The sequence below is a fragment of the Tenrec ecaudatus genome, chromosome 11, assembly GCF_050624435.1.
Source record: "Tenrec ecaudatus isolate mTenEca1 chromosome 11, mTenEca1.hap1, whole genome shotgun sequence".
Classification (NCBI taxonomy): Eukaryota; Metazoa; Chordata; class Mammalia; order Afrosoricida; family Tenrecidae; genus Tenrec; species Tenrec ecaudatus.
In genome coordinates this window covers 52,736,329-52,763,977 of record NC_134540.1, presented here as the reverse complement: position 1 = coordinate 52,763,977, position 27,649 = coordinate 52,736,329, and the positions used below count along the sequence as shown (strand labels likewise).

At 46.3% G+C, this 27,649-nt stretch overlaps 1 protein-coding gene across 3 annotated transcripts in view; it reads left to right on the top strand.

The window, feature by feature from the left end:
* TACR1 (tachykinin receptor 1) overlaps positions 1-27,649 on the top strand; it is a 675,223-nt gene that overhangs the window by 25,558 nt on the left and 622,016 nt on the right. Inside the window, exons 2-4 of one of the 3 annotated variants that reach the window (XM_075563059.1) lie at positions 6,008-6,124; positions 9,589-9,688; positions 13,488-13,590. In XM_075563059.1, coding sequence (XP_075419174.1) covers positions 6,008-6,124; positions 9,589-9,688; positions 13,488-13,590 — 320 coding nt within the window. Of the gene's footprint in view, positions 1-6,007; positions 6,125-9,585; positions 9,689-13,487; positions 13,591-27,649 lie in introns of all 3 variants that reach the window. The other 2 variants (XM_075563058.1, XM_075563057.1) reach the window with 2 other exon arrangements.

The window sequence follows — 27,649 nt, the reverse complement described above, 5'->3', positions numbered from 1 at the left end:
CCCTCACAGAAGAACTTGGTCCAACGAATTTTGTCTGTTTTCTTCTTACCTGAGAACTAACTCTCTTCCTTCCCTGCCCCTCGCTGCTATATTAATATATGCAAACAAAGGGAAGATGAAAAGAAAAAGTATTATTTTCTCACTCCACAGAAGCAATTGCTGTTATTAACAAAATGGAACTGTGTTACTTACACTGTTTTAAAATCCATGTTTATTTTTTAAATTGGAAATACATTGTAATGTATACCTGTGATTTTTATATTTACTCTTTTATAATGATAAAATATAACAAAGCATTTTCCATCTGAACTTTTTCACATATATCATTAAGAATATTAATTATATATGTTATGTTGTTGTACAACTACCTGTTCCCAAATTTTTCTGTTCCTCTTAACAGAAGTTCAATGATCACCCCCTGCCCATAGGCAATTAATCCCCCTTTCTCCCTTCCTCTTGACTCTGGTACCCACTAATTGATTTGGTTTATTTACATTCGCTAATGTAGCTATTTCATGTAAGTGGGATTGTGTGATGATTGTCTTGTTTTGACCTGTTCCGCCCACCAGAGTGGTTTAAAGATGTAGCCATAGCGTTGCATCGGTTAGGACTTCTAGTGTGTTCTTTGGTGTTCTATTTAGTATTTCTCTTTCTCCATTTGGCTGTTGATGGACATTAAGGTGGTGGCCACCTTTTGGCTATTATGAATAATTCCGTACAATTCTGGCCATTGATGTAGACTATCCACTTGTGTTCCTGCTCTTCAGTTCTCTGGGGGGGTTGATGTAGGAGTGGATTTCTGGGTCGTCATGATTCTCTGTGTATTGCTTTGAAGAACTCCCAAGGGTTTTCCACAACAGCCACACTGTGTGCATTCCCACCAAGCCCTGGATGTGGCTTCTGGGTCTCCAGACCCTCAACGACATTTGCTGCTGATCTTCAACTTCTGAAAGGCATTCCAACTTGAAAGCATCTTTGTCACTGGTCACAGCCATTTTCAAATCGCAGCTCCTCTATCACCTGCTGCCTGTATTTCTGTTATATCGCCTGTAACCAATTCCCTGCCTTAAGTGCCCTCATTTGCAAATATTTGAAGAGATTGTTTTTCTCCCCTCTGAAATTCTAGCCACGGAAGTGAGGAGAGAATCATTTTAAAGAGGAAATGGAGAATAAGAAAGGTGATCGAGGTGGCCCGTTAGAGGAATTGGCAACTCTCAGGCTTGCACCCAGCTGTATTCACATGTCCGTCTTTCTGTCTGCATTTCCTGAACACCTACTGTGCTCCAACTTCTAGGCATCCACAAGACCCTGGGCACGAGTCTCACATACCCAGCGACGTCTACTGTCTAGCAGCGGCGGGTACTATCTGTGTTCCTCTGTGACCATGCCAGCACACTGGACACTCACAACGTGTTGGCACCCTGAAAGCAGTTATTACCATTTATAGAAAGATAACAGATTTAATAACACCAGATTCGCTCAGGGGAAACTTTTCCCTCCCCAAAGTAGCCTGTTCATATGGTGCCCCGGTGGCATAGTGGCAGCACATTGGTGACCACAAGGTCAGCAGTTCCAAACCACCAGTCCCTGCGGGAGAAGGATGAGGCTTTCTACTCCCTGTAAAGGGTTCCAGTCTCGGAAACTCCCAGGGACACTTCTCCCCTGTCTCAGAGGGTCGCCGGGAGTCAGAATTAACTCAGTGGCGTGAGCCTGTTTGTTTTTGTTTATTCTAGATCTGTAGACAGGCACGCCACAGCTCAGGTCAGATGCTGTGTATATGTAGGTCACTGCTGGGGGCTTGCACAACCCCTGAGGTATCTGCTCTGCCTTTGCATCTTACCTGAAAGAAGGGCCCTGCGCGGGATTTCCTAAGCCTCGCTGCCCACTCCCTCCATGCTAGCCTCTCCTACAGGGCTCTCTTGCCTCTGTACTACTTGGATCCGCATTGCCCAAGGCTGAGGGAGAGGAGAGGATAGGGGATCCATGGGACACACACTTAGACCTATCTTGTCCTTCATTCAGTGTTTGATCTTCCGGCCCAGGAGAGCTTCAGGTTCCTGGGCAAAGGATGTACTTATTCCACTCTAGACTCTTCTTGATGGCAGTGAGATCTTAGTGGATCTCTGTGGGCTTGCTTCTTCTATAAACCTAAAACCAATCCAAGCAAAACCTGTTTTTGTCAAGTTGATTCTGACTCACATTAACCCACTAGGACAAGAATCACTCGATAGGGTTTCTAAGGGTGTAATCTTTGTGGAAGCAGGCTGTTACACTTTTCTCCTGCAGTGCCTGGTGCCTCAGACTCAACACTCTCAGCCATTGAGTTAATTCTGAGCCACCGTGGCCCTGTTAGAACAGAACTGTCCCTGTAAAGACTAACTCTTTACAGGAGTAGAAAGCCATTCATTTCTCCTGCCTGGTGTCCACTCTTTCTAAATTTCAAAGTATTGTCTTTATACTAGTACTTCAATGGGACCAGGCCTCTCATTCTATAAACTCCAAACCTCTCAATTTGCAGTGTTCACTCAATCCCTTGTAAGTCATTTAATTGACATAATGAAACTGACCCAGTCCTTGGAAGATTGCTGAGCGGCCAGTCATTTTCAGAGAGTTAAGACCACAGCTAGAAAAGTCATATTGCATCAGGTCTGATCAGTCCTAATGTGTCTGCCTTTTTCCTCACTATAGCCTGTGTTCTGTTTCCCAGCACTGCCCAAGGCAAGTCTCATTTCTCTTCAGTGCTTAATCTCTTTGGATTCTTGAGAAAGCAAACTGTCATCGTTTCTTCCTCCAAGATTCCTAGATGGAACATTCCCTGTCACTTCAGCTGCTCCTCATTGGAAAGCGTCTTAGGTCCCCCTGTTCTCCTGCCTGCGACTTCTAGGCTAGTGCTTCTCAAACTTCAAGGTGCAGATGATTGAGGAGGTCCCTGACCTGAGCCGTGGCATTTTGGATCCCCTCATCTGCATGTGGGGTTCGGACAGTAAATAAGGAAGACTGGCAGAACCGTCGATGCATTTGAATTACAGTGCTGGCAAAGAATATTGAAAATACCATGGAATTCCAGAATAACACACAAATCTGTCTTGGAACGAGAATGGCTGGAATGCTCCTTAGGAGTCAGATGACAAGACTTCATCTCACACACTTTGGCCAGGTTATCAAGAGGGAAGGTCCCTGGAAACGTCTGTCGTGCTTAGTCAAGTAGAAAGGCGGACTGGGGCAGGGTTTTGTTCTGTTGTTCATAGAGTTAGTACTGACTTAATGGCACTAAGAACAATAGTGTTGACAGAGATAATGCCTTGAGAAATATTTATTAAACTATTTTTGAGATCATTGCAGATTATCTCAATTGTGAAAGTTCATAGATAGGTTAAGTAGATAAGAACAGTAGATTGTAAGAAGAGATGGGGCTGGGGTGGAAGAGGAATATTTGGGAGAGAAAGATTATGTCAACATTCACATGCACATTTTTTTGCAGATAACATGCCCATGTAAATGTTTTTGCACATGTAACATTCATAGCATGCATAGGAAAGACACCTGGGGGTTACCCTGTTTGCAAAAAGTGTGTAGTATCACACGTGTTATTTGTGTAGAAATGTAATATGTATGAGTGTATCTGTATGTGAATAGGGGTACATATAAATCTATAGAGACAAAAACAGATCCAGAATGAGAGACTGAGAATAAGTTTGAGATTTAGAAATAATATACACATAATACCTCTAATATCTATATCTCTGACTCACTATCTGGCTACCTGTCAATAGAGAGAGTTGAGGTCAGTCAGAAAAAGGAACGGTAAGAGGCTGAATACTTGATGGCAGAGGTCCTGTAGGACAAGGAGATGGAGCTCCGTCAGGACAGGGGGGTGTGCTTAACCTGTGAGCAGGAGGGCGAGCAGCTGAAGGGTGGAGTTCAGCCTGATGGTCGAGCGAGGGCTTTCGAAGGCTCCTGGATGAGCACAGAGTTAGAGTGACTGGCTGTGCCGTGCTGTGCAGCCTGTGTGGAGAAAGAGCAACTCCGGAGACTCGGTAAGGCTGGAGAGGAAGGAAACTGAGGTCTCCCAGGATGAGAAGCAGGCATGAGGGAAGGAAGACCGTGGTTGGGTGTCATCACGTTGGCCGCAGCGCAAAGGGACCGTGTGCATCACAGAACAAACCCCCGCCTGGCCTCCCACCATCCTCCCGCTTGTTAGGTTTGGGGCCCATTGTTGCAGCCACTGTGTCGATCTGTCTCCTAGAAGGTCATGTTTGCTGCCCCTCGGCTTTACCAAGCATGATGTCCTGTTGCAGGATGCCAGTCTCTCCTGCTAACGTGTCCCAACACTGTGAGATGCCATCTTGCCCTCCTCCCTTCTCAGGAGTCTTCCTGCTGGTCTCTCTCAGAGACAGACGTGTCTGCTCTTCCGGCATTCCGCGGAACTTTCGGGGTTCTTTGCTAGCACCATAACCCACAAACATCAGTTCTTCTTCGGTCTCCTAAATTCAGCCCTTGTCCAACTTTCACACGCACAGGAGGCAAGAGAAAACACTATGGCTTAGGCCACACTCCCGTTAGGCTCTAAATGGTATCTTTGCTCTTGAGCACTTTGAAGCTGTCTTGGGCAGAAGATCCCAGCTGGAATGTGGGATTTCAAAGTTTCAAGTCATTCATTCAACAAACCATCACTGAGCTCTGCTGTCCCTGTGGGAGAATTAAAGCTCACTCTCAGCTTTGAAGGCTGTCATAGCCCACAGTTCATAAGAGGAGCCTGTCTACGTCTAGAATATGTCCCTGGAAATGGTTTGCTCCCATGGGTTGGATGTGAAGGTGGAAGCACTGGGATCCAAGTGTCGGCAGCAGTAAGAGTGGGGGCTCCCCGCAGCTCCCTCATTTCTCCAGGAGCATGTGTTTCCTCTCCTACCCTGAGGTGGGAGCTCCTTTTCTGTGTAAGCCTTCGTACTTCAGACTCTGTGATCACACAAGGGTCAGCACCTTCGTGGCGCTCATTAACGGAGAGGAGAGGCTGAGCGTGAGTGAGCCACGAAGACCTGATTCTGGGCTCTAGAACAGTTTCCAAATAGCTCCCCATCCTTCTTGGCAAGTTTCGTTTTCTTGTCCATAATTGCTTCACCAGAAAAATGGAGCAAGGAGGATGGCACCAATCTTGTGAGGGAGAGAGGCAACTGGGGTAGTACCTGCCCTCACTCACCACCAGCAAGCCAGTGCTGACTCACAGCGACCCCTGTGGGTTTCTGAGATGGTAACGGTTTCTGAGAAAGCCCCATACCTCTACAGATGTGCATGAACAAGCAGAAGTCTGGGTTCTGCAGGCATTCCCAGGATGCCATGTGGCAGATGAATGAGTTTGTCTGTGGAGCCAGGGGATCACTCCGAGCTGCTGGGACTCGGTGACTCATCTCGTCCTTCCTGTGTGCGCTTACAAGAAGCTGGCAGCATAAAGGAGCTATGTGGGTTGCAGAGCCCCCTCCCCCCCACTTCCCCATTGGGGCTCCTGACTTCTGGTGGGAAGATGCACTCTGTGAGAACCCACATCTCAGCATGTCTATGCTTTAGTGCCTACTGAACACTGCACGAGCCAGTCTATGGCCATCGGGCATTGCTACTGGGAACAGAAGTCCCTCCTTTCCTCACCAGTGAGGCTGGCTTGCACACTTCCCTGACGAGTGACCCGATGGAAACATCCTGCTTTAGCTGTGGTGTGGATTTTGGCTGAGGGCAGGGAAGAGGAAACACATCTTTGAGCCTTTACCTCTTGTTTCCTAGTTTCCTTCCTGCTGTGACTTTGGGAAGCCAGCCTCCCTGCCTGTCTGGTCCACAGTGCAGATTGTTGAGCACTGGCTTCCCCCTTTCAGGAGGTGCTGCTCCATCTCCACAGACTCAACAGACATGCCCAAGGCTTCTCTGCTGGCTCCTGGCTGACACCAGGTCCGAGGCATGATGCGATCTCCAGGCATGTGATAGTGGTTTGAATTGTGTTCTTTCTTGTCTTTTCTTCCAGATCTGAGACGCCAACTAGGACCAACCACGTTTCAGAGTTATTACTGCTTGGTACCAGTACCATCAGGGATGAACTCTTACCAGCTGCTTCTCGGTTCCTGACAGCACATCTCTCCAGGTAGCTAAAGCGATAACTAGATTATCACCCCTGAACAGTATGTAATGGCACAGTCACTTGCATGGGGGCTTACATGTTCGGAGATGCTCACTGCTGCATACGATGGAATCCTCTAGCACGGTATGTGTCATTTCATAGGTTGTTGTTGGTAGATTATACTGTCAGTGAGTGAGCCCAGACTCCCAAACTTGATAGTCACACTGGCAATGAGCTTCCCCTCACATGGGAGCCAGTGAGAATGACACAGAGTGAAATACAAGTCACGGTGATCTTGAGAGAGTTGTTTTGCTTGTCTGCTTGGTCGTCTTCATCAGGACTAGTGTGTGTTCATAAAGATGAAATTCTGGATGTGAGTAATAGAAGCTCTCTTTCCTCATGGCTAAGGGGTGCTGCCTTGCCATGAAGGGACGGTGGCTATTTGCAGACTCGTGTTCCGGATATTTAACAATAGAAGATGCTGAGGTGTTTTAGTTGCAGGGAGACCCAGTAGAGAGTGTCAGAGGGGCCGAGGGTGGGCTGCGGAGCAGGATTCTGATGTCTGGGGTTCATCACCTCGCTAGTGTTCACAGATCTTGCCTCATTGCAGATGCTCTGAACAGAATGTCTGACCACTCCTGCCCTCTGGCTTCATTTCCTCACTTTCAAGGTTCTGTGCAGCCACGTGGAACACTGAGATGTGTGGTAGAGTTTAGCCCTCCTCTAAGATCAGGCTTATACATAAGATCACAGCAGTGAATCTCCTCTCTGCTGCTGCATAGACAGAACAGTTCCAGGCTGAAGGAGGTTCACCAGAGTGATAGAGAGCAGCATTTCTCAAATTCTACCAGGAATCCCATAAGTGGACTCTGATTTCTTAGTGCTAAAGAGTACCTATCAATCTAACAAGCTCCTAGTTAATGTTGTTGCTGCTGCCCTTCAGCTATATTTTGCGTAAGAAGTTAGGGTCTCTCCTCTTTAAAATACATTTTTTATGGAAATACAACTATACTTACATATTTACATATTGTTTGGGGTTGCTCTTACACTACTACAATTGCAAAGCTGAGTAGTGGAGACAAAAAGTCGATAGCTCACAAAGACTAAAATATGAGGGTGTACTACCGTCCCCCCCAAAAAAAAAAACAGAAGAAAGCTTTGCTGGGCGGGGGTATGAAATTTTGTTTTCCTGCTTGGGAAAAATGGCACAGAAACTTTTGTGATGTTGAACACAGCATACAAGGACAGTGCTTTGGGAAAAATTCGAGTTTAGCATTAGCAGGAGGGGAAGGGGAAGGTGGGGGGAAAAGGAGGAACTGATCACAATGATCTATATCTAACCCCCTCCCTGGAGGACGGACAACACAAAAAGTGGGTGAAGGGAGACATGGACAGCGTAAGACATGAAAAAATAATAATTTATAAATGAGCAAATTACCCTGAGACTTAGGATCATAAACATCATGCCAACTTGCTCTGGTTTTGTTTTCTTTTCCCAATCAGGCTTGGATAACAAAGACCAGGAAGATAGCTCTTTAATTCTAGGAGATAGACATATAAGTTGATAATTCACCAAACACTAACTTGGGTATAAAATTAAAAGAATATCTGGATACTTTGGTAGCCAAAAAAATGTGTCTGTGGGATTCATGGCGGGACTCACTGTAATAGGATTATGACAGCGCTTTTGAAAGAGCCTTTACTAGACAAATAGGAGAGCGCAGGAGGGAAGGGCGTTTTGCCAGATTGGGGGAAGCATGGAGAGATAAAGGTGCCTGATGTGCTTGGAAAACTAAAGACAGCTGCTATTCTTGGAGGACTAGACGTGTGTGTGTGTGTGTGTGTGTGTGTGTGTGTGTCTGTCTACACGTACCAGAGGAGGAGATGAAGTAAGAGTGAAGGCAGATCAGGTACCATGGAAGAAGAGGCATGCTATGTTAAAAAGTTTGATGGGGATTAGTTAAAGGTTTGGCCTGTGAGGTGATGCAGTCAGCTTTGTACTTTAAAAAGATGACCTGGTGGTAAGAGGAAGTGCTACTTTGAACAGTAAAAAAGTGTTGGCCGAAGGACAAGTAGGAGAGTGTTGTGCAATTCCCATAAATGAATTGACGAGCCTTGCCCCTCATCAGTAAATAAGAGGGCATAAATCTGAAGAAGCTTCCCTATGTACCCAGGTATAGTTCAGTGACTTCTCTTTCTTCTTCCTGGAGTCCTCAAGTCCTCTGACTGAAGAGCAGCCTCTGAATTCAGGGAGGTTCTAAATATGGACTGTATCACCTTGAGGAACTCTGGTGATTGTTGAAGGCCACACTTGTGCTCTGACTCAGAACTGCAGGGGCCCCTCAGCAGTAGCTCACTCCTTCTGGGTGGAAAGCTCCCTGAAATTCCTGCTCTTGATCTGGTTCCGCACCTTGGGGCCTCTAGTGCTCCAGCGGTCACTATTGTCTTACCAATGGGTGCCTTTCCTAGCTTTAGTCTCCTCTGGAGCCTCTTGGTTCCACAAGAGTAATATGTGTGTTTGTTCCATCCCCCTTGGTATCTCAGCCCTCCCGGCACCCTGTATGTGGCTCCTATTGCAGTATCCACTATCTACCTGGAATTCATGGTTCCTCCCCTTGAGCTGTAGCCTTCTGCTTCTCTAGCCTTCCCCAAGCCTGACACATGTCCACACCCCAACGTGGTTCTCTGTCATTACTCAGAGTAGCATGGGACAGGAGTCACGATGGTCTTCACTGTTTCATTCCCCATCTGTTTTCAGAACTCTGGGGAAGCTATGTTAGTGACGGAGTGATAGTCATGGTTGGATTGAACTGCAGCAGCAGCTGGGAAAAGGATAGGCTTCCCAGCAAAAGGCCAAGTTGAACGCTGAGCTCCCACAGTTCCCTGCTTTGAGCCCTGGTGGGCAGTGTGTGCTTGATTGGTCTGCACAGGCACCAGTGGGGTCCAAGACCTGGGAGCCAGGAGCAGTCTTGATTTCCTGACTGCTTGTTGCACTTTGGAACCGGAACTGATCTGGCAGTTGTGAAATCACATGGACTTGCCTTGGGTGACCTTTGGGGTGAGGCAAAGCGATCTAGTACGGAAGGGCCATTAGTGTGGGCGCAGGGGAAAGCGAGCCAGGAGAGGGTTAGACTGTGCGTGTGGTGATAAGGCAGTGATGAAGGTGACTGTGATTTGCCCTCCATGGTCTTGACCTCCACAGTGAACCAAGGAGAAAGGAGTAAGGAAAGAGGGAAGGGTAAAGGGGAAGTACTAAGCTGGGGAGGTGGGACCCCAAACCACACATGTGAGGAGTCACCCTTTCTTGAAAGGTGGAAGAACGTTCACTTGTGGAAAGAAGCTAAGAGCAGTGGCCCTCGTGGCCCTCAACAGGACAAGCGAATGGGCGCTTAGGAAGTTGGCTCTTTACTGTGGAGCCCAGGCTCCCTGGCACGCAGCCGCGGGAAAGCAGAATGTGTGCTGATCCCCTCGTTTCTGTGCTCCAGCAGAGGGAAGACAAGTCACCTGGGTCCAGCAGCTGCACCCGCTGAACGCGCACGGAGATGGCTTTACTCAGCAACATCCTGGCGGCCTATTTCTTTGTCACAGGTAGGTGTCCTGAGCCAGGGCCGAGGCCCGGGACTGGGTCCCAGTCTCTGGGGTGGCCACCTCTGCCTTTACACTCGGAAGAGAGGGGCTGTGTCATCCCAGCAGAGGGCCTCTGCAGTGCTGAGTTTTCAGATGAAAGGCCTTGTTGGGGAGGCGGGCTCCGCATCCCCTCATGTGGGTTCCGAGAGTGCTACCACATGGCGGGGTTTCTTCTCAAGTGAGAGGATAAAGTAGCCCAGGGCCCCTGCCAGCTTCTGTCATCATGTGCTTAACTCCTGATGGGGGAGGTTGCGGGGTGCGGGGAGCCCTCTGCATTGATTTCGCGGCAGGGGCTCGCAACCCCAATCGCGATCGCAAAGGTCTGTCTTTACGGAGGCGGCACGAAGTGCTCCGTAACTTGGGCAGAATGGAGACAAGGCGTGTGGGGCTGCAGATGTCCTGGCTGAGTCGGATGTTTGTCTTGTCTGTGGGTCACAGTTCTATTTGTAGAACATCAGGCACAAGGCTGTTTCTCAATAAATGGTCTTTGAGGGCCGAGAGCCGCTGCACAGAAATCACAGATGAAACAACAGTAAACAAAAGAAGTAAATAACCTGCAAACAGCACAAGATTCCTCCAATTGTTCAGGTGGACCTTTTTGTGTATTTTAAAACGCTTCCTTTTATATGAGCAAAAATGCCCGTGTGAAGGATCAGGTGACTCTGTGCTGTCTGAGTGTTATTCTTTGGCGTATTTTAGTTTTGTCTGATGTCTGTGGAAGCCATGTTAAAGGAAAGCACCCGGGTTCAGCTGAGCTTTCCCTGCAGAAACACTAGTTTTACTTTCTAAATGTCCAGCCAGGTTTGCTGTGTGGTGACCTTGCGTTCACATGCAAAGGGGGCATTTCTCTGTACAACAACCATCAGCTAGCTGCTCACCCTGTCCCCCAGTGCCTGGATCATGCTTAACCTGGCACTTTAATGCCAGAGGACTCTCAGCTTTGCTTGTTTTTTTTTGGAGCTACCCTGTTTCCCTGAAAGTAAGACACCCCCGAAAATAAGACCTACTTACAGTTTTGCCTCTCACTGAAAGTAAGGCCCCCTGAAGTTACTGTAACTCCGGACTCTGGACCATAGTGGTGGGCGCAGCTCACTGTTGGCCATTGCGCAGCCAGAGCAGACAGGAAGTGCGAGGTCTCTTTTAATAAAACAATAAACAATAAATGTGTACCCTATTCTTCTTCATGGAAAAATAAGACATCCCCTGAAAATAAGACCAAGCTCATCTTTGGGAGCAAAATTAATGTAAGACACTGTCTTATTTTGGGGGAACAGGGTAGTGAGAAAGGGCATTCAGAGCTGGCAAAGAGATGCTCGAACCCCCAGAATCTTATTGTTCCAAGCTGTAGAACAATGCTTCCTATGACACCAAAATCAAGTTCAAGGGCAGTGATGGTTCAGTGGTAGAATCCTCACCTTCCATGAAGGAGACCTGGTTTGATTTCCAGCCAGGCCCCCTGATGAGCAGCTGCCACTCAGCTTCGTGGAGGCTAGTGAGTTCCTGTGACCCCGCCCAGGTTTCATTGGTGTCTCCAGACTCAGGTAGATTTGGAGCAAAGACTGGGAGATGGAGTTCTGAAATCAGCTCGTGACACTTTCCTCTGGATTACAGCAGTGAGATCCGAGCTGCCTCATATGGGAGGTGCAGATGTGTGTAACATTTTGTTCTGTTGTGAATGGAGCCACCATGTGTTCAGGGCCAAGTCACTGGCAGTTGACAACAAAATTAAGGGGTGGTGGTGGTGGTCTGCAGGCCAGGGCAAGTCCAAGGTTTCCCCCAACCTTGACTTAGTAGTTTCCAAAGCCTCAAAGATCACCTGCAAATCAAGTGTTGCAAGGAAAGGTCCCGCGGGAGAGCAAACAGGACACTGGACTTTGGTGCTCTGCTAGGCACAAGAAGTACTTATCTGCCTCCCGTTTCAGTCAGCACGACCCCCCATTTGTGACCTTTGAATGCAGCAACTCATGGAGAAGTCTGGTGTTTACTGTGTGCCTCGTGATCTTGTCAAGGCCCACAGGGTGTGTGGCCCTGTTTGTCTCTCTCCTCTGGCCTCCTCCCTCCTTCCCCCATGCCCTGCAATTAAAATCCTGCCTGAGAGACAGGCAGAAAGACTTCTTTCAAATAAGGACGGGCTGAAACAAGAGAAAGCAAAGCAATTGAACCTAGAGGGGCTCAAATGGACCCGGACCCAGTCAGTCATTTGATCACTGGAAGCTAGTTCTGAAAAGGGAAACACCCAGATGATGTTAGTAAGTTAACTTAAAAACCTGACGGTGAATATAACACAGTAAAGCCGGCTTGAGCTGGAACCTGTTGGAGAAGCAGCACAAACGTATTTAATACTAAAGTGAATGATGGAAAAGTGGTCAGACTGCACTCGGCAAGGGTGGAAAACTCGAAAGACTTGGATGTACATATCAGTCCCAGGAAGTTTTTAGAGGTTTCATGACAGACACAAATAAGCATTGCTTTTCAAGAAGAAAATAGAGTAATTAGGTCGGAAGTTAGGCTCATGGACCTATGGAGCCCTGGTGGCATAGTGGTTATGAGTTGGGCTGCGAGCCTCAAGGTCAGCAGTTTGAAACCACCAGCTTCTTTGCAGGAGAAAGATGGGCTTTCTAGTCCCATAAAGATTTACTCTTGGAAACCTGTTCTATAGGGTCGCTATGAATTAGAATGGACCCGTGGGCAGTGGGTTTGGCTTTGGTTAGAGTCACGCTGAGTCAGCACAGATTCCATGGCGCCTCATTTGTGTTTGTTTTTGTTTTTTTAAATTTCTGTCCTTTTCTCCCAGTGTGCTCATTGTCTCTTGTCCTATCTGGGTGGTCCCTCATTTCAGCCATGCATGCGCTTAACCCAGATGCCACCGAGCCTTTTTCCAGCTCTTGGCAACCTGTCCGCCCTGTGTCTGTCAGGGTAAACTGCACTTCAGAAATATCTCCCCGGGCTTTTCTTCTGAGGATCCTCTCAGCGAGCTGGAAACGCCAGCCTTTCAGTGAGCAGAGAGGGCCTAACCATCTGCAGCTCCCTCCGCTCTGGCCTTTGCCTGCCTCTGGCAAACCCGCCACCGCACCGGGTGAAGCCCTGAGGACTGCTGGCTCCCTCTGTCTTTCTTCCTGTGCGCTGCGCTCCCGCGTGCTTCTGCAGAGGCGCACCTGGCAGCCCCTGGACGCATGTGACCTCCGAGGAGCCTCAGGCACAGTGCTCTCATCTTTTTATTTGCTCCCCTCCTTTCTTTTCCCTTCTCTTGTTCTTCACAGCTGCTCTGTCATGCTTTGACCATGCCGCTTATTTAAAGCATCTTTTTGGCAAAATGTCCCTTAAAAGTTAATGATTAATTAAAGGTGGGGGGAAAAAAACCACCAAGCCACCATTTTGGCATTTCTGAGGAAGGGCTCAAGTATATAGCGTAGCTGACAGATCAATGAAAGACACGTCCCCAGCACCAAGCAGACCAAGGACAAGCATCGACGAGTAGTACATGAAGGAATGCAAACCAAATGCCTCAAGGTCCAGCTGAAACAAATACAGAATGGAAACAACATCGAGATGAACATTGTTACTTTATGAAGTCCTCCAAGACTTGAATGGTGGCCTCACAACCTGTGGGGCAAGCATGGGGAGAGGAGAGCGCCATCCGTCTCAAGTCGGTTGACCGTAGTAGAAGCTGCGGGGGGATGAGGGGGGGGGGTGAATGTTAATTAAGAGTTAAGCTGTGTTGACAAACCAAACCGCTATAGCCGAGTTGTTTCTGACTTAGCACCAACCTGCGGGACAGAAGAGAACCCTACAGCTTTGCAGAAGCCGACTGCCAACTCTGTCCCCCTTGGAGCGACTGGTGGTTTTGAACCACTCACCTTCCAGTAAGCAGCCCAATGGTTAATCCACGCTGGCCTAGATTATGTTAATAGTTAATACCTACGCTGTGCTGGGAAGTGAGTGAAGCCTCTCCCCTCAAGGCACATGCAACATAACCCCGTGTGAGTGTGCAGGAGGGGTGTTTCAAAAAGTTCATGGAAGATTTCTATCACCTTTCAGTTCCATTTTTTTCAGCAAACTTTTAGAAGCATCCTTGGGTATCCATATGTATGTGTAATAATTTTTGACTTCAGCTTCTATCTGTGCGACTGGATTATACTGAGTCACTATTCTTTCTCTAAATGCCTGCCAAGTCCTCCGTGTATGCCGGCCACATAGTATTGAGCAGGAATTGGAGTCTTCTTTTCCTGAGGCTGGTATGAGGGAGATGTTCTCTCAGTACAAGTCATTAGTGAGAAAATTACTGTTACACATTAGATCCCCTGAGGGCCGAGGAATATTTGTGTTTTGTGTTAATCTAGGCAGACTAGAGAAACAAAATTCATAAACACTTATATAAGAGAGAGTTTTATATAAAGGGTAATTGTACATTAAGCATCCCAGCACTGTTCAACCTAAGCCCATAAGTCTGACATTAGCCCATCTGTCTGACATCAATCTACAAAGTCCTCCTCAAACTCACAAAACTCACGCATTGATGCCGACTGCAGGAAGAAAGCTGAATCATTTAGTGTGTAAGCATTTCAACACTGGCAGGGGTCTCCACGTGGCTGCTCCAGCACCCAGAGCTGCATCGGGGTAGGTCCACGTGGCTTCCTCAAGGATGTCTCACAGGAACTGAGCCTTGCCAGCTGAGGCAGAGAACCAGCTAAGGCAGCCACAACTGGTCCGGCCTTCAGAGAACCAGAGACCGGCCTTCAGAGAACCAGAGACCGGACAGGCGAGGCTCACTGACTGTGCCATTTATGTCTCTGTCCCTTCAATTAATCCCACATGTGTTCATCGGCCAGGTTGGCACAATAAACCTTAACTATCATGTTTCTCGAACCAAAGTGCAATGCTCAAGACTTTGCTGCCTCTTAGTAGGGGTTTAAGAATAAATACAGTCACAACTTATCAATTGATAAAAGGGGTAAAATTTTTAACACTTGGAATACCTCTTGTTGAATTTAATGAAAGTGGTACTGCTGATGACAGGATGATGGATATACCCCTTGTGAAAGCTCTTTGTCCGTGTGGATCTGAACAGGGGCCATGGGCATCCCCTTTGACAAAGAGAATCCTTTTCTGAGGCTCCATTATAAAGTACTGAGCACAATGGAGAAACACACACACACACACCATGCAAAGAAACAGAACAAGGCACAAAGGTATTCTTCTTAACATTATCTTGAGTTACAGCAAAACACAGCCACCTAAAGAGCCAAATTTAGGGAACTCTTAGTAAATGGTGGGCCATTCACTGCATAAAATTTAAATGTAGACATTATTAGGTGTGGTTTCAATGTAACAATGTAATCACATTGTTTATGTAACAATGGAGAAAAATTATGTAACAGTTATATAATAATGGAGATGGTTACATATGTATAGATTATGTAACAATGGACCAAAAATGTTAGATGCTCTATATTGTGTGAAATATGTGTTTGATGAAAATGCATAAATTGTAGATCTACCCTGATGGTACTAGAACCCAATGAGTATAAATAATTAACTAAATATCTTTATGAGGATGTGTGCAGACAATAACAAAAGCTTCACTTAATGGTAGCGCTGTTCCGGATTTTTTTCTAATACTTATTCTTTTAATGTGTTTATATATAGTATACATATGTTGATGTGTATATATGCGTTTAATGTTTCCATATGCTATGTATATATTTGATATATAATCTATATGAGAGGCTTAAAAATTTTCATGGGAAAATGGAATGAAACGAGAGTAGAATTCTTCCACAAACTTTTCAAAGCCCCCTGGGGGCTGGGGGTGGGGGGATGGGTGGTGGTGGGTTGTCTCTTGAGAGCCAGAACTTGGCTTGATGTCTTCCTGTTCTGGACTTTGTCATAAGAACTAATTGTTCTTGGATTGGGGCTAGAGTTAAGCGCAAGCCAAATTTCATTCACGCAGCTATGGTTTATCTATGTTTTTGGTCCATCCACCGTAGGGACATCATTGTCATTTTTATGTTAGAAAACATTATTAATAAACCCCTGGGACCCCACTTCCACTCCTATCAAGTCAGTGCTGACAGTCGTTGTATGTGTGTAGTTCCCAACTTGTGATGTATTTGAGTTACAGTGAATTGCTCTCATGACCATCACTTTTTTTGTTTTGTTACATCTTAGCCGTCGTAATAAGTGACATAGACAGTGGTGCATATTACTGATTGTTGACACATACCATGTTGCTCATTTGCTGATCGCAGCATGCTTAGATGGTCACTTGAAAGATAGCCAGTTCCAGTCTGTTCCAACGAGTCCACAGACCATTGAACTGTATGCGTTCCGGTTCATTTTTCGGTGACCTGCAGTTCTCTGAGGCTCCGACCTTATCCGGTCCACATAGCTCTCGTTCCTGATGCCTACAGCTGTTCTCCCTTGAGCTGCACCCCACCTGTAAATCCTGACGCCCACAGCTCGACCGCGTCTACACCGTCCTGGCCGACTCCTTTGAGGGGGAAGCACTCCCCACTTACATTTTGAGTGCTTCCAACCTGGGGTTCTCATCTTCCAGCACTGTCTGGGGCAGTGTTCTTCTGCTGTGCATCAGACTTCCAGTGGCTAACCCTTTAGAAATCCACAGCCTGCTCCTTCTTCATAATCTAGAAATGCCACTGCACCCTGTGAATGACCCTGCGGGGTATTAAGATACTGGTGACTTAGCAGTCACAGCATCATAGCACATGCAAGCCACCCCAGCACAACCACCTGACAGACAAGTGGTGGGACTTGAGTAGACGTGATTTCATTCAGTGGATACTGTGGGACCCTGTGAGCCAGGCTCAGGGCTGCATTCTCTTGTGGAATCCAAACGGAATCATATCGATTCTGCCTTCAAATTCTTGTCATGTGGGACAGACGGTGGTCATGTGAATAATTAGAATACAATCACATGAAGTGCTGCCACGATTGGAGGGGCTAATCACACTCCTCCCCACCCCACAACTTCAGAACCCAGAGAAGCATCAGAAACAGTGGCCACTGAGCACAGGGACAGGAACCTGTCGAATCGCAGAGCTTGCTCATCGAAGTCAAAGGGGGCAGGGGAGGGCAGGATGTGAGTTAAGAACTGCAAGCCCTCTTGTGAGGTTCTCACTGCCTGATAGGAGGCGAACTGAAGAGAGTCGAGGAGAGGGATGAAGGTGGCGCGCACACACAAGAGAGAGACCCAGTCCAGGGAGACCAGCAGCTCTCCTGGGGAGGAGCCATGTTGGCGAAGGGAGGGAGACACAAGGCAGCTTTCTGTAGAATCTCAGCGAGGCCAGGTGGGCGAGTCTTCCCTCCGCCGTGTGGCGGCGTGGGTGCTCCTAGACAGCCTTGCATATATAACACCAGGTGTCTGAGCAAAGAGATGCCCCTGAGCACTCTCGGATTCCATTACCCAATCCTGTTACTCTCTTTCCAGCCTATTTTTAAACCGTTTTCCTTTCCAGTCCTTGGGGACCAGCAGGCGAGCTGTGGCAGGGAAAGGTTCCCCCTTTTGTGGAGGGAGACTGTGGGGTTGGCCTGTAGGTCTGGGGTGTGGCCTCTCCCGCAGACTCTCCCCTCACCTGACCTGCCCTCACAGGGTGCACATGAAATAAGCCCAGGCCCCTTCCTGCCCAGAGGAACAATGACTCTGCAGGAAACAAACGACATCAATACATGTATTTTTATTTATTAAGGAAAAGCAATCCCGAGTAGCCTTTCCACCCCATTTCCGGGGTCATTAACAGCCGTCTGGATCTGGTCAAGACCAGAAGGGACCCCTGGCCAAGAGGAAGGGATCTGAAGTAGAAGAGTCAAAACATGCACGCCCTACCGCGCCCCTCCCCGAGCTCCGGGTTTGGTTTGTGCAGAATGACGAAGAGAAATGGCACGATGTGTAGCAACTGGAAAGCCAGCCCTGGGTCACCTGCTTGGGAGCCCACGGGGGCCCAGGCAGCCTCTCTGCTTGCTTTCACAGGACGTCTCTGAGAATCCAGGCCATTGCTATAGGCAAAAAAAAGCAAACAACAGGAAAAAACAAAACCGGGAAGCAGGGAGGGGGTAGACTGTTTAGAGGAAGAACAGTGGTTTCCCAGACGGAGCGTGGAAAACTATGTGATACATGGTGGGAATACCCAAACAGTTTATTTTTCTATCAAGGATCATTCTGGGGATAGCATGGCTCTATGAATCCGGTGGGCCAGCTTTGAAAGTCTCCTTTGAACTTGATCCTTTAAACAAGGGGAGCATGGCCTTCCCACCCTGCTGAGCCGTGGTCATGAATTGAGGTAGCAGAGATGACCAGTATCAGGACAGTAGTCCAGATCCTGGAAAATTGAGACGGTCAATACACGATAGCTTGACAATACTCTTACCTTGTCTACTTATCATTCTACTTATCCGCCTCCCTCCCTCCATCATTCCTGCTCTCTTCCCATCCTTCCTTCCCTCCCCTTTTCCCTCATTTCATTCTCCCTCTTTGCTTCTTTTCTCATCCTCCCCTCGCTCCCCTCTGGAACATCACCAGGTTACCATCTCGCTGCTCTGCAGGCTGGTAGTCAAGATCAGGGTTGCTGTGTGGATTCCTTCCGAGATTGGGAGCGAGAATGTGTTTCAGGCCCGTCTCAGTGGCTCGACGCTTCCCTTGGCTTGGAGGAGCATCCTTCCAAATGTCCTCTTTGGCAAGGACAGTAGTTATAGTGTATTCAGATGCACTCTACTCCGCCATGACCTTATGGTGCCTCGGCATCTGGAAAGAACCCGTTTTCCAAACAAGGGTGAATGCACAGGCATAGGACTTAGGGCATCATATCTTTTGGGGGACACGATGCAGTACATTCAGTTTAGATGTCATATGGATAACTGCATGCATTTTTCGACAATCATAGATTGAGATATTGGAAAATAGTTCAGAAAAGCATTTGCCTTGTGAAGGGGCTGTGAAGTGGGGTGGGGGGGGGCAGTGTAGATTGTGTGCTATGATCCCTCAGCTTTTCTGTGTTGTTTTTCTTGATTTAATTTCATTAAAGTGTGCAATCAGGAAGGTTATGCTGGAAACCTTCATGATCTGGAAAATCCTTTTAGTAAATTTAGGTGAATTCTCAAGAAGTGGAGACAAAATTATAGAGCTTCAGTACTTACAATCAGTAAGTTTCAGCCCATTATTGCAGCCATTGTGTCACCCCATCTTGTTGATGGTCGTCCTCTTTTTGGCTTACCCTCTACTGTACCAAACATGATTCCTTTTCCAAGACGCGGTTTCTTCTGATAACATGTCCAAAGTACATGATACGAAATCTTGTCAGTTTTGCTTCTAGGGAGCAATCTGGTTGTATTTCTTCAGAGACAATTCTTTTTGTTTTCCTGCCCCAAGGCACCCCCACACCAGACAATTCTTTTGTTCTTCTGGCCACGATACTTTCAGTATTTTTCACCAACACTCAAAAGCATCAGTTCTTCTCCCGCCTTCCTTATTCATTGTCCAACGTTCATGCATATGCGGTGATGGAAAATACCATGGCTTGAATCAGGTGCAACCTAGTCTTCAAAATGACATCCTTGTTCAATCAACACTTTAAAGAGGGCTTGTGCAGCAGATTGTCCTAATGCAACATTTCATGCCATTTGATTTCTTGACTGGTGTTTCCATGAGCATTGACTGTGGATCCAAGAATTCGCTCTCCAAGCAACACAATAATGCAATAGAGAAAGGCTGCTTTCTGTTGAAAGTTAATTATCCAGGGGAAAATGTTGACTAAGGAGCTTACGTTTTAGCATTCCAACTCAGGAGTCAGGAAAAAGCATGGAGAGGGTGTGCTTGTGGGTCCAAAATTGTTGCTGTTACGTTGATTATAACTCATGTGTATCAGATAGAAAAGAAGAAGGGTGGGGGTGGGGAGAGAGAGAAATTCCTATCAAAGAAATTGCTCACGCATTTATAGAAGTGGACAAATGCATGTCCAGGCAGGTTCCAGTTGCTTAAATCAGATGATAGGCTGGAGGCTTCTACTGACTCATGTAGCTGCTGGAGATGATGGACCCCGGAGGAAACCCACAGGATGGTGGCTGCAGAAGCTAATGAACCCAAGGTCATTAGGCAAGGCTTATGGCTACAGGGGTAAATAAACCCAAGTTTGGCAGGCCAGTTAGTGGGCCACCCGTTTCTCTCAGAATCAGCAATGGTTACCCATTGGTGCAAATGAGAGGTGCCAGATGTAAGATCCAGACCCAGTCAAAAGCAAGCAAGCTTTCCCACCGGGTCCAGTTTTATTGGAAGCAAGCTGTGCTCCCTGGGGACTCTAGCTTTCCATGGACTGGATTAGTCTGATCTGAGTAAGGGTTTGCATCCCACCCTTCTCTTCTTATAATGGATTGGCTACTTATAGGCTCAAGTAGCCCATCTTGTTGTGAAGTGACTACATCATGGGGCGTTATGAGGTCTTAGCTGCCACACTGCTGAGAATCCTGGCCAGGCCAATTTGACACAAAACGTTAACTATGACAAACGCTTACGGTGGGGAAAGGTGACTGGGAGAGCCTTGCTCCGAAAGGAAGAAGTTGAGAGACACAAAAAGAGAAAGGCACAAGAATTAGATGGAAAACGGCCTGGTCTGAGGTTGACGAGGATGCGTTTTCTGTGGAAATATGCTTTTGTATGCAGTTGGAAAGTATTGAAAAAATACAACCCTCCAAACTCACTACCAGGAGCCCATGCTGACTCACAGTGGTTCTATAGGACAGGGCAGAACCGCCCCGTGGGCTTCTCACACTGGAACCAGGAGTAGAAAGCCCCATCTTTTTCCTTGGGGCGGCTGATGGTTTTGAACTGCTGGACCTTGCAGTTAACAGGCTCCTGTGTAACCACTGCATCTCTATATGTGGAAAGCATAGGAATGTATGTTAAACATGAAGTGGAAAATGTTAGAAAATGCAGGTCTTAAAGCAATGGGGTTTTCCCCACCTTTCAATTAGTTTATATAGTCATGGATAAATGAGACTTTTTGTAAGAAGGAATGGTTCAGTGTCACTGCAAGAGAAACAATGAAATGAAATTTTGATTCCCATCTCTCTTTTTTTTTTGTAGCTAGGAATTCAAAACCAACCTCGTTGCCTCATTTCTCATAGACTCAGTGACTTGGGGGGTCGGGGAAGCTTATTCCTGTAAACGTGTCATTGGGGACAAAGGAGGCCTTGTTGTAGTGAAGTCACCCAGAGTTTTCAATTAAATGTCATTTCTGTGCCCCAAATCGGTTATCTGTCATCGAAAATTATTTTTGATGATTTCTCATCTGACAGCTTGCTCAGGTCCTCCATTGCTTCTGTTGAAAGTCACGAACTGAAAACCGACTTGGAAAAGGACAAGTTACTGAGCCGGGGGAGGGGTCTAAGCCCTCAACATTGACAAGGATTTTTTTTTTTTTTTTTTTGCTGGGGGCTAATTTTGGCCCCAGAGGAGGGTTTGTGTCCTGTTCAAGTAGAGGAAGACCACCTGTAAGAGTGGGTAGAGGACAGCTCACTCCTTTGTCACCAAACTATAACCAAAGTCTCTGACCCAGAGCCTGAGCAGACCCACAGCAATCCTGCGGGTTTCCAAGACTGTACCTGTTTGCGGGAGTAGAAAGCACTTCTAATGCAGCTCCAGTGGAGGATAGAACAATGACAATGGCCACTGAGAGTCGGGCAACTGATTCCCTTAAAGTTCATCTATTGGATAGTCTAAATGTATCTCTGAGGCATATATGAAGACCAGTCTTCCAAAGTAAAGAAAGCTCAGAGCAGCCAAATAAAGTATAGGGTCTTGGGCAGACCCTTAGGGTCAGCGGTCAAGTTGGACCGTGGGGGTATAGACAGAAGTGAGCCCTGGGCACCAAGATCAGCCATCACCCCCTATTGCAGCCTAATGCAGTGGGCCGCAGAAATTCCATTCTGTTAGCAACCGATAGTGCTTTAGGAGGGAGAGTCCGGCTTGCTTTAGAGCAGCTGTTCTCAACCAGTGGGTGGCGACCCCTTTGGGGGCCGAACAACCCTTTCACAGGGGTCACCACATTCATAACAGTAGCAAAATGAGTTATGGAGTAGCAACGAACATAATTTTATGGTTGGGGGAGTCACCACAATGTGAGGAACTGTATTAAAAGGTTGTGGTATTCGTGTGGTTGAGAACCACTGCTCTAGAGCGAAAGGGCACCTGTAGATCCTCTGCAAAAGCAAACAAGCCCAAGGATATGGTCCTTCTGCCGAGGCCTTGATCTTTATAAACCACAGAACTCGGTTTTTAAGCAAATGGATTTTCATGTTCATAGTGTTTGTTTGTGTTTTGTTTTTTTACTTCTGCATTGTCATTGAAGCTAGGCTTTGTAACTATCACTCTGGAATGAACCTTTCTTGCATTTTGGGTTTTATATTTCCCACTCACACTGACTTTTCACCACTGGCCCACTCTCGGAGCCTACCCCAATGGTACACCATGGACATTGCCATTATTCCAGTCAGTGACATTCAACTCTTATTACTTTTGTTCTGTCCTTATTATTTCAGTTAGTCTACAGTGCTGAGTAAGGTTGTGATTGACCCAAGATCATTTGCCTCATCAGTGAGAGTCTACTTTACATAAGAAAGGCACAACGTTGGGTTTAACGAAACTGTAGGTTTCCAACTCTAGAACTCTATTTGTTCCACGGTATAAGACAAACTCTTCTTTGCCCCATTGCCTAATAGGTCCCATGGCTTAAGACATTTCTAAGTTTTCTTTACCATCTAGATTCTAGATAACGAGGGCCATTCTAGCCTGCAGTCAGACAACAGGTTGTTGCACACTAATCTGTGTCCTGATAGCTTTGTGCTTGTTTATTTTGACATGTGGACATGAACTAATCATAGATAAATACATATTGATAAAGAGTTCATGGGTTATCCCAGTCATTACTTCCTCAGGGGCTTATAATATATGGCTAGAAGTGGTAACCTTTCTGTTGAGCTCACAGTTTCTGGCCAGGGGAGTGTCAATGTGAAGCAAATGGATTCTAAGAATACGAGGCGCCTCGGTGGACTAGTGGTTTGTGATCAGTTACTAACCTGGAGGTTAGTGGTTACAATCTACCAAGAAGCTCCATGGAAGAAAAGCCTAGCAAATTGCTTCCATAAAAAATAAAAACAGTCAAGAAAATCCTGTGGAATAATCCTACTCTGTCACACATGGGGTTGCTACCAATTGGAATCAACTCAATGGAAACAGGCCATTCTTAACACTGAGGCTCTCAACAGCCCTGTATTGTAGGTGGTAATAAAGTGTTGATAGCAATGCCAGAAAGGCACATGGGATAATGAGAAAATCTCAGTTATGGGGTGTGTAACCAGCGAGATACAGTATGTTTACACAGGTTCTGTGACTCTGTGGCCTAGCGAAGTAGCATGACCTCTCTTTCTGTGTCCTCCAAGGTAACCATATAGGGAGAAGGAGTGGGGGCAGAAAGGGGAGGAAAGACGGAACGGAAGGAGGAAGAGAAGTGAAAGTAAAGGGGCTTGATTCTAAAGCCTCAGGCTGACAATATAATGGATTTAGTTACATGGTAGAAACATGGCTACCTGTGGGTAAAATAACAGCAGCTGTGAGAATGGAGCGGGAATGATTGGTGTTTTGTTCTGTTGTGCTTAGGGGTCGCTATGAGTCAGTACTGACTTGACAGCATCTATCAAGAGCATGATTGAAATCTTTTATAGGTCCTTTTGCAGATGAAATGCTAAGATATTACATTTTAACCTAGCTATATCTGCTATACTCAGTTTTACAATGTTTTCTGATAGCAAGGCCATTCACCTCCCTAGACTGTAATCAAAGAGGATTCACCAAAGACTTAATCCACGTGGGGACCCTACAAATGGAGTTTGAGCTTCCACCCCTCAATAGCGCTCTGCAAAACCAGGAGTTCACAAGTTAAGCTATGACACTATTCCCTCCTTTGGATTTGGATTTTATTATTTACACTCCTGGATCATACAGGCTGGTGTACTTCTGATTTTTGATGCTTCTTTTAGGTCGCTGCTTGTTTTAAAACAAACATTTAAGACCGTAGATGCTATTCTTTCTGATAGCCAAGTACCTGCTGGTTTCTTCACCACACTTGGCTATAGCACCCATTTCTTCAGTGATCTCTTCATGAGGGTGAGCATTGCACAGGGTCATATGCAATGCACTTGTAGTTTGTGCCTGATTTATTCATCAAACTGTCATTTCAGTGGCACTTTCAGTGAGATGAACATTTATAAATACAGAGCCATATAACTATCCTCTAGTTCTTTATAGTCCTTGCCTTACCGTTATGTTTTTATTTGATTTACCTAATCAATCGTGTTAGATTTGTGTATGTTCATTTGTATATTTCAGATAGTTTGGTACATGAAAGCTAAGACAGATCACCCTTTAGAAACTGTAACAGGAGTAATGGTTCCCTGGGGGTATGGGAAGAGACAGGGGTGGAGAGGGGAACAGGGAGCTGAAAGCACTGTTGTCTGTATAACCCCACTCATGGGACCAAACAACAGAATTGTATGTGAATAGCTATACTGGATCATGCAAGATATGGCAAAAGCAACAACAACTCCCAAACCAAAGCTATTGTAGGGCAGAAGAAAAGGTTCCCTGGAGGGTAGGGTGGGGAGTAGGGAGTTGATATCAAGGAGTTCAAGAAGAAAGAAAATGTTTAGAAACTGATTGTGATAGCAATTTTACAATACTGCTTGATGTGATCGAACTATGGAATATGATGATGTCTGTAAGAGCACCCAATAAAATGTTAAATTAAAATATATATTTTTAAAAATTGTAAATACATGGGTTCAATATGCCAGATTTAGACTTATTTTATTGGATGCAATTTAGTAAGATGTACAAGATTCCAAAGTGTCTATATCCTTTGGCTCAACCCTTCTGTGTTAGTCTAGGTACTTTAGAGAAACAAATCCATAGAACCTCATATGTATTTAAGAGTTTTATATAAAGGCTAAGTGCACATCAAGAAAACATCCCAACCCAGTGCTGCCCAATCCACAAAGTCCTCCTCCATCTGGCAAAACACACACAATGATGCCCAATTCAGCAGGAGGAAAGCCGAATCAGTGAACGTGTAAGCATCTCAGCGCTGACAGGGGTTTCCACACGGGTGCTCCAGCACCCAGGACTGCATTGGGGTAGGCCCATGTGGCTTCTCCCCTGGGATGTCTTACAGGAAGTGAGCCTTGCAAGCTGAAGCAGGGAACTGGCTAAGGCAACTGCACCCTGGCCCGACCATCACGAGGCAAAAGACCCGAGAACTAGAAAGGAGAGGCTCACCTGGCCATTTATCTGTCTACCCTTCAATTAAGCTCACATTTTTTATTGGCCAGGCTGCCAAAATAAACTTTAACTATCTCACCTTCTGCTTCCAGATAAGTAACTCTCTATTGTGCATAGCCTGGATTGCAGTGTCCCCCCCCCTTTTTTTTTTTTTTTTAAAGAACAGAAGTCTATGCCAGCAATAAGAAAAAGGCTAAATGAACTTCTTAGAGCTCTATTACAGAACAGTATGTCGGATACTATTGACCTACATGCACAGATCAGGAAAGCTCTCTTAGAAATATTATTAAATCTAAAAGACAAATTTGTATTTTATTTGAAATTGTAGATACTCCTCTTCTTCAGCACTTGCTGATAAAGATGAAGAATTTCAGCTTTAGTATGGATTACAACTCAATATAAAGAAGACCACAATACTTACAACTAAACCAATAGGTAGTAGCATCATGATAAATAGAGAAAAGGTTGAGGTTGTCAAGGATTTTGTCTTACTTGGATCCACAATCAGTGCTCATGGAACAGCAGTCAAGAGATCAAAAGACATGTTGTATTAGGAAAATCTGCTGCACAAGACCTCTTAAGGCTATTGAAAACGAAGGGTGTTACTTTGAGGACTGAGGTGTGCCTGATCCAAGCCAGGGTATTTAATTGCCTCATGTTCATCTGGAAGTTGGACACGAATAAGGAAGAATGAAGATAAACCAATGCATTTGAATAGTGGTGCTGGGAAGAATGTTGAAAGTACCATGGACTGCCAAAAGGACAAACTGAGATATCTTGGAAGAAGTCTGGCCAGAGTGTTTCTTAGAGGAAAGAATGGCAGGACTTTGTCTTATATATTTTGGGTGGATTGTCAAGAAAGGAGACCACTCCCCGAAGGACATCATGCTTTGTAAAATAGAAGGTTAGTGAAAAAGAGGAAAGCCCTCATCGAGATGCGATGGGTTGATGCTGTGGCTGCAACATGGGGCTCAGCCACAGGAACCATTGTGAGGCTAGTGCAGGACCATGCAGTGTTTTCTTCTGGTGGGCAGAGGGTCGCAATGGGTCCAGACTAAGTCATTGGCACCTAACAACAACAACAACATATTCTTCTAACAAACGCGCAAGACAACTTTGAGTTCTTCTTAAACGTAAATACACAAGTTAAGGACGCATTGCCATTAAGAAGATGCTGACTCACAGTGACACCGTAGGACAGGGGAGAACTGCCTGGGTAGGTTTCCTAGACTGTGACTCTTACGGGAGTAGAAATCCTTACATTTCTCAAGGAACAGCTGAGGGTTTTAAACTGCTGACCCTGTGGTTAGCAGCAAAACCCATCACCATTATGCCACCGGGCTCCTGCTAGACCACTAGGGCTCCTCCAAAAGTGAGTATGAATCACAGGAAATATATTTACAGGCATCAGTCTTGGCTCATTTCCGTTTGACCAGGATCTGTGATCCTGCCCAGGTATGTCCCCGTGTTCTCACATATGCCAGGAGAAGGAAGCTATGCGCCCACAGGCATGTTCTCCGTCGGTTGGGTTCATCTTGTAGACATCCTCACTGGGTTCACGTAGCACACTGCTCACCATGAGAATGATCATTTTCTCCTGTCACCAAGGAAGAGTTCAGGCCCCCATAAATCCCCGGATGATTACCACTATGAAGTCATTCCAAAATGCCTACCCTGGCTTTAAATGAATTGGCTATTGCTGTGTAGCCAATATCCCCTCAACTCAATGGCTTAAAATGACACCATATACCATCTCTGTGTTTCGGTGGATCAAAGGTCCAGGTGCCGCCTGGCTGACTTATCCAATTGAAGGTCTTGCACAAGGCTGCAGTCACGTTGTCCTCGGGGGCTGTGTTGGCCACCTCAAGCTTGACCAAAAGCTGATTGGCTTATGAGCTCCCTCACATGGCCTTGTCCACTTCCTCCAAGGCTGGTGGCAAGAGACTGCCCTTCACTCCGTGCAATGCCAACCCCCTGTGGGAATCTGACAACCTGGCTGTGCATGTCTTCATCAGTGCAAGCAAGTAAGACAAGACAGCAAGGGAAGGAGCAGGGTGGCAGCCACAGACCCCGGAACCTCGTGGTAGCAGTGGTGCCCGTCACCTCTGCTAGGCTGGCAGTCCTCGTTTTGCCATGCTTCCCTTTATTGCTGGCTGCAGAAAGTGGATTTTGTTTGTCCTTGTACAGATTGAAGGTGTGTGGGAACCTTGCATCCCAGGCCCGTCTATCGGCACTGTTTTCCCAACAGCCTGTGTCCTTGTGTCTTGTTTTGGCCATTTTTCACACTGTTTCCACTTTGGGTTTTTTTCATCGTGATATTGCACACTTAATAGACAGCAGTATAGTGAACACATAAGTTTGCGTAATTTGTCTAATTGCTCTGTTCCCCTTCTGAGGTGGTCTGGAACCCGGCCCACGTCGGCAAGGCAGTCATGAGGGATAGCTTGTCCGCAGGCAGAGGCGATTACACAAGGGCGTGAAAAGCCAGACGCCTCGGTTTCTGGTAGTCATTGCAGAAGGGACCTGCTTACAAGGCAGTTCCAATGTTGCACAAGCACATTCAGAAGTCAGGATTTTTCTGT